At 39.5% G+C, this 11,980-nt stretch overlaps 1 protein-coding gene across 1 annotated transcript; it reads left to right on the top strand.

The window, feature by feature from the left end:
- The first annotated feature begins 7,249 nt into the window (after positions 1-7,249).
- LOC122882383 lies at positions 7,250-11,726 on the top strand. Its single transcript, XM_044209699.1, has 3 exons — positions 7,250-8,109; positions 9,562-9,657; positions 10,108-11,726. Exons 1-3 carry the CDS (start codon positions 7,798-7,800, stop codon positions 10,564-10,566), a joined length of 867 nt encoding a protein of 288 aa, XP_044065634.1. The 5' UTR covers positions 7,250-7,797; the 3' UTR covers positions 10,567-11,726.
- The last annotated feature ends 254 nt before the right edge of the window (positions 11,727-11,980 follow it).

The raw sequence follows: 11,980 nt of genomic DNA, 5'->3' as shown, positions 1-11,980 counted from the left end.
AGCCCTGCCCTCAGGAAGGAATCTGCCTGAGTATCTGTAAATAGCTAGTTTCACCTGAAACTGACCTAATAGTTTCAAGATGGCCCAGTAATCAGGCCTATTGTTCTCTGGCTGCATCTACTTCATCACTGCTAAGTGCCTGATTAGCATGTGATAGGCGTGACCAAGGTGATAATACACTCTGATAGACTTTGGGCAGATTAAATCTCAGACCACCATTTCTGTTCAAAGAGGGTTCTCTTTCTTCACAAAAATGGCTTCCTTGACGCCCGTTCAAACCAACTCTTCTCTCTACTAAGAATCTTCACCTCGCTGTCTTCAAATGTGTGGTTTGTAGCTTTTAAATGCAAATGCACGGCGCTCTGTAATCCTGAGTTAGCGTGTCGTCTGTGCTGATAAAGTCTTTTGTGAAGTGGCTGTTTGGTTTCGCCTATGTACCGTTCTTTGCAGTTTTCCTCACTGCACTGAATGGAGTAGACAACATTGCTCTGTTTCTGTGTGGGTAACCTGTCCTTAGGGTGAACGAGTTTCTGTCTTAAAGTGTTGCCTGGTTTAAAGAAGACAGGAACATCGTGCTGTCTAAAGATCCTTTGTAGTTTTTCAGACAGTCCAGACACATAAGGAATGGAGACACCGTTCCTTCTTGGTTCAGTTACACTTTTGTCCTGTTTTTGGCTCTTTTAACTTTGTTGATAGCCCAAGTAGGATAACCACAGGCTGAGAGTGCATTCTGGACATGCCTTTCCTCTTTCTTCTTACCCTCTGAGCCTGTGGGCACTTCTTTGGCTCTGTGCTGTAATGTCCGGATTACACCCAGCTTGTGCTGTAGTGGATGGTGTGAGTCAAAGAGCAGGTATTGATCCGTATGTGTTGGTTTCCTGTACACTTCTATCTGGAGCTTTCCGTCCTCTCCTCTGAGAGTAGAACAATCAAGAAAGGCCAAGCGGTTCTCTTTTGCATCCTCACGCGTGAACTTGATGTTGGGGTCCACCGTATTAATATGCTCTGAGAACGCTTCCAAGTCTTGTTTCTTGATTTTCACAAAGGTGTCATCCACGTAACGGTACCAATGACTTGGTGGTGTGCCCGGGAACGAGGATAATGCCTTCTTCTCAAACTGTTCCATGTACAGGTTGGCCACAATGGGAGAGACCGGAGAGCCCATAGCACAACCGTGAATCTGTCTGTAGAAGTGTCCCCGGAATTGGAAGTAGGTTGTGTTGAGACAGATGTCTAATAGTTTACATATGTGTTCAGGTGTAAGCTTGGTCCTTGGTCCTTGGAAGACTGCAGGAGGACTCCACCTTGCAGCAAAGGACCAAGCTTAGCACTTCTACAGACAGATTCACGGTTGTGCTATGGGCTCTCCGGTCTCTCCCATTGTGGCCAACCTGTACATGGAACAGTTTGAGAAGAAGGCATTATCCTCGTTCCCGGGCACACCACCAAGTCATTGGTACCGTTACGTGGATGACACCTTTGTGAAAATCAAGAAAAAGACTTGGAAGCGTTCTCAGAGCATATTAATACGGTGGACCCCAACATCAAGTTCACGCGTGAGGATGCAAAAGAGAACCGCTTGGCCTTTCTTGATTGTTCTACTCTCAGAGGAGAGGACGGAAAGCTCCAGATAGAAGTGTACAGGAAACCAACACATACGGATCAATACCTGCTCTTTGACTCACACCATCCACTACAGCACAAGCTGGGTGTAATCCGGACATTACAGCACAGAGCCAAAGAAGTGCCCACAGGCTCAGAGGGTAAGAAGAAAGAGGAAAGGCATGTCCAGAATGCACTCTCAGCCTGTGGTTATCCTACTTGGGCTATCAACAAAGTTAAAAGAGCCAAAAACAGGACAAAAGTGTAACTGAACCAAGAAGGAACGGTGTCTCCATTCCTTATGTGTCTGGACTGTCTGAAAACTACAAAGGATCTTTAGACAGCACGATGTTCCTGTCTTCTTTAAACCAGGCAACACTTTAAGACAGAAACTCGTTCACCCTAAGGACAGGTTACCCACACAGAAACAGAGCAATGTTGTCTACTCCATTCAGTGCAGTGAGGAAAACTGCAAAGAACGGTACATAGGCGAAACCAAACAGCCACTTCACAAAAGACTTTATCAGCACAGACGACACGCTAACTCAGGATTACAGAGCGCCGTGCATTTGCATTTAAAAGCTACAAACCACACATTTGAAGACAGCGAGGTGAAGATTCTTAGTAGAGAGAAGAGTTGGTTTGAACGGGCGTCAAGGAAGCCATTTTTGTGAAGAAAGAGAACCCTCTTTGAACAGAAATGGTGGTCTGAGATTTAATCTGCCCAAAGTCTATCAGAGTGTATTATCACCTTGGTCACGCCTATCACATGCTAATCAGGCACTTAGCAGTGATGAAGTAGATGCAGCCAGAGAACAATAGGCCTGATTACTGGGCCATCTTGAAACTATTAGGTCAGTTTCAGGTGAAACTAGCTATTTACAGATACTCAGGCAGATTCCTTCCTGAGGGCAGGGCTTATGTAACTCAGAGTAGTTTAAATTTCCAGTTCCCGTCCAATTTTTTCACAATTGAGAATGACTTCCGGATGGGAGCCGAAACGTCTTGATTCTGAAAACAGTGTCCAGATGACTACGACTGAAACCTTTTCTACGATAGAACACTCCTGGACGAATGAGGGACTACACCGAACCAATATCACTATTTTCACTTTTATCTCAACTTAACTGCTTAGTCAATACTCTTTCACAGTAGATGTGCCTAAATTAGTGACTGCATCTGCTGAACAAACAATTAGTTTATTAAACTCAATATTAACTGAAAAGTTAAAATTAACTTAAAACCAAGCAGAATCAGCACTGAATTGTGCAAACAACACAAAATATAACATAACATCATAGGATATCAGCATGTTGGCTAATATTGTCGTGCACCCCAAATGAACACTGGGCTAACTTAGCCAAATTCTGACCAAGAAATGAACACTAGTACCCTTGGAGGAAGTGCTATCCTACATGACCACTGCTTTTATTGGCCAATAAAAGCTTTCCACTCAGCCATGCTCTTCTTGTAAGACGATGTGAGATCTCTCTCATGGATTTTGTCTAAGAGGACCTCTGTCTGTATGACTGAAAGCAGAGTGGCTACACACTTTGGATAAGTCAGGTGTAGGGTGTAATAGTAGGCCATAAGGTATAAAGCACTCTCAGTAAGCTTGACTTTTGGAAAGGTGGTTATTGCCACATCTCCTACCGCTAGGAGGCAGTTGGACGTACCGACAATCAGGACTGGGCAGGAAAGAGGGCATTTCTTTAAGTAGGAATTGGGGTCTTCTGTTTCCTGTAACACATAACACATACATCCTTCTGTCAGTATAATGCATTTTGGTACCTAGGGTAGAGGGTTGTTTACAAACACATAACTTTACAAAGCAAAATTCTGACAAAAGTACAGTACTGAGAAATCTTCATCTGAAAGTGCTTTTTTTAAACTATCCCCAATGCATTTACTGCTTACACATGTCTAGCCTTCAAAAAGAAGTAAAAACCAAGACTAGGCTAGTCTTGCTTGGTTATCATTAGGGTGATAAAATCTGCTAAAATACTGTGACGCAGCCAAGACATCTACACAGTGAAAATCCTCTTTCTAAAAACAAATGTTTTAGGTGTCTTTGAAGGCTTAGAACATACAGTATGTGAATAGGAAATACATTGGGACTCATCAGGGGCAGCACCTTCAATTATAATTTTTTCCGATACTGCAGACAAAACGATCCTGCAACATTTTACACAGCTCACCTCGAGGACATGCACCAGAGCCTCACTCGCATCTCGAACCCTCTTTGGAGGAGCAGATGTGGAGGGGAACAGTGATGGCAGCACACGTAGAATCTCAAGAGCCTGTTCAGCTGTACAGGAAAAGATTCATTACATAAACACTTGGACAAAGTGCACAAGGTCAAATCTGATCAAAAGGTATACAACAGACACAATGCTTTATAAAAAATAAAAAAAAATCCAGCAAATAATGGGATAGCCATCATAGATAAAAAGAAGGACGACAAACTAGCTCTACTTGACATTTAACATGCCTGAAGGTCCACCCTAAACCCTATTCACTAATAACACCAAAACAGCATTCCCTACCTTTGTCCATTCCCATTGGGGGTTTCAGCACCTTTTTCCACACCCCAAAAAACTGCACCTTCTGGCAGAAGTCATGCCATCTTTCCCTCAGTTCATCAATGAAGTTGTTGTTATCTTTATCCAAAATGCGTTGAAGCTCCTCCATCACCTATGATATATCAAATATACCAATACAGACATTTGAATATCATTTAACAGGAAATTGGTATTTTAAACATTGTGTGTGATACCATGGTTTTAATCATGCACAGTCAATAAATGACTTACATGTACAACGACCTTGAAACAAGGATATGCTTCGAGAATCTTCACATGTCTGTCCTCCTCGCGAATGGTATTTGAGTCAATGAATGCTCTTCTAGCTACAAATTCCAAATCCAAGACATGAGAAACATCCTGGTGGTTTGGATTTTTTCTTTTATACAAAGTTTGTAGGGCCTTGTAGTGCTTGGCCAAGGTTGCTGGACTGGTGTCTGGACTGTCACCATCTGCAGACTTGTTAGCTGTAAGACACAAAAATACATAATTAAAATGCTTCAGTTTAAAGAAAAGCTCAACTCATGTTGTTGCATGACAAAAATATGTCAAAAACTGCCATAAAAATCATAAATTAATATTAGATTAAACTTTCATGGAATTAAATCTTTTAAAAATATAAGCCCTGATCATAACTACCAAATACCCATTTATTTTTGGAATTTTAACCGTTTAAATGCCATTGTAAAAAATGTAATAATTTTTTGTATAATAAATACATGAGAACTATTTGCTTGAAACTCATATGGTCATGCAATCACATACAATTGCATGTAGGCACACATGTACAACCCTACAAAACACCCCCACTACACACATAAGGCAGTTGGACAAACTCACCATCAGGACTGGACAGGGCAGAGGGTGGATATTCAGGTAGGCTTTGGGATTTTCTTTTCCTTCAACACATAACACAGACATATTTCTGATAGGATAATGTACTGTAAGGATCATTTCGGTCTTTTGGTACTAAAAATTACATTCAATTAAAAAGAGCAAAAATGCCACTAATGAGACACAAGGATTTTAAATATTAACATTAAACATAAACATTATTTGATATGTTGGAGAGGTTATATAAAGTAATGTTGCACAGTTGACTGATACTTAAAGGTACTGCTGTACCCAGCTGTTCCTGATACAATACCAGCTTTTTATTAATACCAAATTTTGGTTAACTCAATTTCTACAATAATGTTAATAAATTGGTAATAAAACAGAACAAGTGTAGTGTAAACACCTATCCTCTGATGTCCATTTTAAAGCCTTTTACTTCAGTCATGTCAGCACTGTCATCTTGACCAATAAAATGGGTTTATTAGTTTATGCAAAGTTGAAACTTACCTTCTAAATCACTTTCTTTAGGGTCTGAGCCTGGGCTGCCACTTCCTTCTGTGGACCCATCTAGAATGATTGTTGAGTCACTTGAATCCATTTCATCTATGTCTGTTGGCTGCTCAAGACAGCGCCTCTTTGTAGAGCTGCAAAGATTAATCAGTTAATCAATTAGTTGTCAACTGCTAAATCAATCCATCTGACTTTATTTGCATAGCACATACAAACAAAATGTAACACAAAGTGCTTAGTAATAAATAGCAATATCCCCCACACACATCCAAAGCAATTATTTTGCAGTCAAACACTAAAATAAGAGCATTCATTAAAAAGGGGAAGTGAGGGAGACAGATCACCCAGGACATTGACTGACATGATTGATCATTTGAGTCTTTTTTTTTTTTTTTTTTTTTTTTGGAATGTCCAAATATGATTTAAGCTTCTCAAATGTGAATATTTTCTAGCTTCTTTAGTCCTCTGTGACAGTGAAATTAACATCTTTAGGTTGTGGACCAAACAAGACTTTTGAGGACATTGCCTTGACAACTGATAAATTAATCTTGAAAACGATTAACAGATGAATCTTTGAAAATAATCAGTTACAGCTCACCTCTTTGAATGTCTCCCATCTGGAGTTCTTTTTTGGGGGGATCTCACATTTTGCAATCTTTTGTATAGCTGTGAGTACACAGTGACCTGCACAAGACATTTAATACATTTTTCAAACCGCTACTAAAAATGTCCAAAATGAAACAGTCATCAACTGGGTGCATTTCACTTACCCATGTATGGTGGCCTTGGTCCTGCAGCATGGGGTAGTACAGTACTATTCTCTTTGCCATTGCAGTAATTTCTGGCTTTGATGGGTATCTGTGTGAATCTCGATCCCCTTTGCCCTCAGGATTGCAATCATACTGGTCATGGTGTTTCGAATGAGCCGGCATCAGAGCTCCTTTGACATCTGGCAGTTGCGCTGTTTGCCTGTCTTCGCCAACTCAAAGTACTGTTGTCGGACTTGCTCAAGTTCTGTGTCGGTGTGCAAAACATATTCTGGAAAGGATAACTTCACAACCTTTTCAGGGGTTGTGCACTTTGGAGGACTTATGCTCACAGGAGTGGATGTCTGTCGCATGGGTGATGCATTGAAGGAGGAACTGCCCGATAATTTTGAGTGTTCTTGGCCAGACTCCTGCAAAAAGCAACATTTTTGTTTTTTGGTGACAACACAAAATGCAATGTAGTATTGACATCTCTGCACACGTATAAATAAGCAATGTTCCATATTAGGGGTGAAATCGCTTAGATCAACTAACTGAACACCTATCAATTCATCTAAACCGAATTGAACACACATGTAGACTACCATGCCTGTTCCAAAAACACTTTGCTGTCAGCTCAATGTGCTGCGGTTAGAAGATGGCTGTGTCTCATGTGACCTTGTTATTTGTACACACTGTGACTATACAAATCACAACATGTAAATAGGAAAATGTTGCCGTTATTTTGTCACTTATTGGGAGCAGTATGCTAGCTGGAACCATTTACTTTCAGTCTTTGTGCTAAGCTAGGCTAACAGTGGGTGCGTCACGAAGATTATTTCTTTCTTTCACGGTCATCCACGAAGACTAACAGCCCTTTAACGCAAATCGGATCCATAAAGAGCCGTATTTAGAGCTTGATTAAATAAATAGATTTTTTCTAGTGACCAACAATTGTTATTTGTTGCCATTAGTTGACTAGTCTTCACAGTTTATGAATTTAGCGGGAACAAAATGGCGCGAGTAACGGGAGGCGAAAATTCTGGTTTTGGTCTGAACACAACATAATATACACAATATTGTTCCCAAAGCGTAATTCAGTTCCTACAGTTCACCGACCACACATAACACTTCACACAACAGGTGAAAGAATAAGAAGCGTGATATGACAAATGGGAAAAAATTTGAGGCCCACAGTGGAGCAGCGCCAGGAAGCAATTAGCTTTTTTCTTTAGCTTCAATTAGGCCTCTGCATTCGTGATAAAAAAATAATATTTTCATACATACCCCTTAAAATCGACACTGCGACATCATCCAATTCTTCCATGCTGTTAGCTTCGCCTTGCTGTCTCTGCTGGCTGCAACGACAAACGATGTCCTCCTAGTTCACGCCCACATTCTCATTTGCAGCAGCTAGCTGGCGGGTGTAACCATAGTAACGATTTTTTACGGCAGTCTTCCTCTACCGACCTGTGACCACAGTTTACCGTCCTCTTGCCTGTGACATCTTTGCTTCCAACATGATTTGGCGTTGCTTCATATGCTACATATTTGTGGCATTGACTCTGAAACAACTTTTAAGTCACATTAACATCATGCACAGTCGCAGCCCTGACTTTCGCGTTGTGTGCGGGATTGATGGCTGTCCAAACGAGTACAGGGTGTATAACTCCTTCTATTATCACGTGAAGCGGACACACGCGCATCATCTTCTCCAAGTTGAAGCGGCGGAGGAGGGCCACGGTTTACCTGGAGCGAGGGCAGCCGCGAACAACCAAAGTAATGCAAGCCCTGTGGCTGAAGCAGAGAGCTCAAGCATCGTCATTCCAGCGGTAAGTCGTTACTCAAGCTACAATTTTACATTTATTTAGGTCAACTGTTCACTAAACATGTTTGTTTTTGCCAATGACAGGCTCAGGTTGTAATTTTAAGATAAAGTAATAGCATGAAAGTAATGCATTACTGTAATTCCACTATTTTTGTCAGTAACGAGTAATGAACCAGTAAAGCAAATACAACTACGTTAACCTACTGAGATTTAAATCGGCTAGTTATCTTAAAGGGTTAGTTCACCCAAAAATTAAAATTTTGTCATTAATTAATTACCCTCATGTCGTTCCACACTTGTAAGACCTTTGTTCATCTTCAGAACACAAATTAAGATATTTCTGTTGAAATCCGATGGCTCACGAAGGCCTCCACTGACACCAATGTCATTTCCTCTCTCAAGACCCATAAAAGATACTAAAGACGTCGTTACAAAGTCCATCTCACTACAGTGGTTTAATATTAATATTATAAAGTGACGAGAATAGTTTTTGTGTGCAAAAAACAAAACAAAATAACGACTTATACAGAGATGGCCGATTTCAAAGCACTGCCTCAGGAAGATTCGAAGCGTTATGAATCAGTGTATCGATTCATGATTCAGATAGCTAAAGTCACGTGATTTCAGCAGTTTGACGTTTTGACACGTGATCCGAATCATGATTCGACACAAAAGATTCATAACGCTCCGAAGCTTCCTGAAGCAGTGTTTTGAAATCGCCCATCACTGTATAAGTAGTTATATGTTATACACTTATGTTGTCAAACGCAGCCTACCGCCCCACAGATTGTCCACTTGTGATCTAATGTCCAATGGGAAATTAATTAGTTTATTTAATTATTAGTTTAATTTGTTTAGTTTAATTATTTATGTAATTCAGTTACTAGACTTAATTGAAAAAAATCAGTAAGGTTAATGTTAGTCATGTAAACAACAAATTAAAAATTACAGGTTATCTTTCAACAGTTTGAATCAAGCATAGAGGATGTATTATGTGTATTATTAGCTTATCATTTACAAAGCTGTAACTGGCTGGTGAGACATGTCTTCATGACAGTGTGTGACAGGAAGTTGTCTCCGTATAGCTTATTGGAATATAAGTTCAGTTCCAAGGCCTTTAGTAATGTTAATTTATTGGCAAGAGAGCAAGTGAATGAATACAATTTAGTATGTGTGTCAATCTTACTCATGAAGTACAGATTTTTATGATGCTGTCAAAGTTATTGTTTTTTTGTAGTACTGTTTTGTTTTTATTAGTTGTTGTTTTTGTATGTATTTTACATACTCAAAATGGACACCAATCAGTAAAAATACACCCATCTTGTGCCTTTTTATAGGAAGAAACAAAAATCTAGCGAGCTAGCTTACCCAGGTAGTTGTCAGATTGTCTGGTAGGTCTACAAATGCCAATATTTTCCCTGTTTTAATAGATATGTTTGTTGTTAATCTCTTTCAGAGTGGATTTCAAGAAGATGGTCGCATGAATGTTGACCTTTCTAAACATGCAACTGCTTTTCTTCTTCAAGCCAGAGAAACCCATCGACTGACACAGGTAATTTATGCCATTGATTTTCCAATTAATTATATTAAATTTTTAGTAGCAAGCTTAAAAGCAATAAGCTTAATCTGTAGAATGATTTAGCCACTGTTCAGACCTGGCATCTTGGTTGATCCGATCACAGGTGGACAGCTAAAGGTGTGTCAGAGAAACACCTGACATTAGAATGTGTCTCCACATGCTTCTTCAGTGACCACTTGTGATCAGATCTCACTTCGTATTTTAAGACCAAGTGTAAACAAGGTCTTAAAGCTGCAGAAGGCAATATTATTTAATGATAGTTTTGCTGGAAATAGCCTATTTTTATCATTGCATGTCACTAACAATATGTAATTGAAGGGCTACTTTAAAAAAAAAAGTGTCTGTGAGTTTACATATATTATAAAAAATTTTATATGAATTTTATAATATATAAATTTTGTTTGTTTGTTTTCTACTCCCCAGAGAGCTGTTAACCAAATGGTGAGTGGAGTCCAGCAATATCAGGCCGCATTATTGGAGCACCTAAAACAGCAAATGAGCGACATGATCGAGAGACATTCTGGGGACCTGGATCTACTAAAGAGTGATGCAATGGGGATATTTGACCAGTTTGTTGACCCTTTCTGTCAAATTACTTCCACCCATTTGCAAGATAAGACCATCAAAGAACTGTTAAAACCAGTTGAACCAGAGATTCTTGTCGCAAAACAAACAGTATGTTATGTGAAAAATGGAGACTCCCGAGTTCTTACCATTAAGGACCATTTTTTTCATTATATACCGTTGGTGAAAAGTTTGGAGCAGCTGCTGTCACATCCAAGAATAATTGCAATGATTGATAAGAGGCCACAGGCATGCAAGGATGGATTTTTCATGATTTCATTGATGGAGACATTTTTAAGTCGCACCCACTGTTTTTGAAATTTCCCACAGCACTGCAGTTAATTTTATATACAGATGAAATTGAGCTATGCAATCCTCTTGGATCTCGGGCAAACAAAAACAAATTGTTATTGATTTATTACACCTTAGGTAACATCAACCCTAAATACAGATCGAGACTTGCTGCCATTCGTCTGCTTGCCATGGTAAAATCAAAAGATCTTTCCCATTGTGGTATTGATGAGATATTTGAGAGGATTAACCGTGACTTAACTGAGCTGTATGATGGTGTCCAGGTTGTCACTGCAAATGGTGAGAGGACAGTTTATGGGGCACTTATGTCTGTGTGCGGAGACACTCTTGCTCAGCATGAAGTGGCTGGATTTAAGATAGGAGTGGGATTTGCCTACAGTAAGTGCAGGCACTGCGAGTGCAACTTTGAAGACATGCAGGAGCAATTTAAGGAAGATATGTTTGTCAAAAGCAAATTATCAGAATTTCCTCACTTTGATATAATCAATCAAACCCCACAAGACATCATGCATGTCATTCTTGAAGGTGTTGCCCCATATGAAATCAAATGTGTTTTAAAGCATCTTGTGCTTTCAGGGCATATGGACTTAGACACATTCAACAGTGCAATTATTTGTTTCCCTTATTCTCCTGTGGATGCAAGGGATAAGCCTTGCCCCATATCTGTCAATACACTGTCATCAAATGACAATAAATTGAAACAGTCAGCTGGGCAGATGCTGGTTTTGTTAAAGATCCTGCCATTTCTCATAGACAAAATTGGAGAAAACGATTACACACAAATACTACTTAAGTTGTTAGAGATAGTCAAAATTCTGTTTTCACCTATTATTGCTCTCTCAACTCTTTCAAAGCTGAAGCTTTTAATAGAGCAACATTTACAACATTTCAAAGAACTGTTTCCAGATGCAAATATTATACCTAAACAGCATTACTTGCTGCATCTTCCTTCTCAGATTAAGGCACTTGGTCCTACAGTGAGGCATATGTGTATGCGCTTTGAGTCAAAGCATTGCTTTTTTAAGCAGTGGGCTTTGAAAAGTAGTTTTAAAAATATATGTAAGTCTCTTGTGAAGCACAACCAACTTTATGAATGTAGTCAGAATGTGCATGAGAAACATCCAATTTGTTCAAGTGAAGTTGACATGGGCCCAGCCTCTGAGGTGAAAAAAATGTTCACTACGTAGAAGGAAAGATTAAGGACTTCTTAGGAATAGAGCACGTAGAACATATAGTTTCGGTACAGTGGATTATGGAACATGGAAATAAGCATACATGTGGAAAATCTTTGGTTATTTCTAATGTCATTAATGATACTCCAGAGTTTGCACTTGTGAAAAACATTTATATTTTAAATGCTTCAGTGTATTGTTTTGAATGCCAACCTCTCTCTACAGTTGGGTGGAATGATCATTATTTA

Source organism: Siniperca chuatsi, linkage group LG10 (genome assembly GCF_020085105.1).
Source record: "Siniperca chuatsi isolate FFG_IHB_CAS linkage group LG10, ASM2008510v1, whole genome shotgun sequence".
NCBI lineage: Eukaryota > Metazoa > Chordata > Actinopteri > Centrarchiformes > Sinipercidae > Siniperca > Siniperca chuatsi.
Note: the sequence above shows the minus strand (reverse complement) of the source record. Positions and strands in the feature narration are given on the sequence as shown.

Coding starts and splice junctions, on each gene's coding strand:
- LOC122882383 (XM_044209699.1), top strand. CDS start 7,798: ATGATTTGGCGTTGCTTCATATGCTACATATTTGTGGCATTGACTCTG. Junction 8,110..9,561: donor CAAGCATCGTCATTCCAGCG/GTAAGTCGTTAC, acceptor AATCTCTTTCAG/AGTGGATTTCAAGAAGATGG. Junction 9,658..10,107: donor AAACCCATCGACTGACACAG/GTAATTTATGCC, acceptor TCTACTCCCCAG/AGAGCTGTTAACCAAATGGT.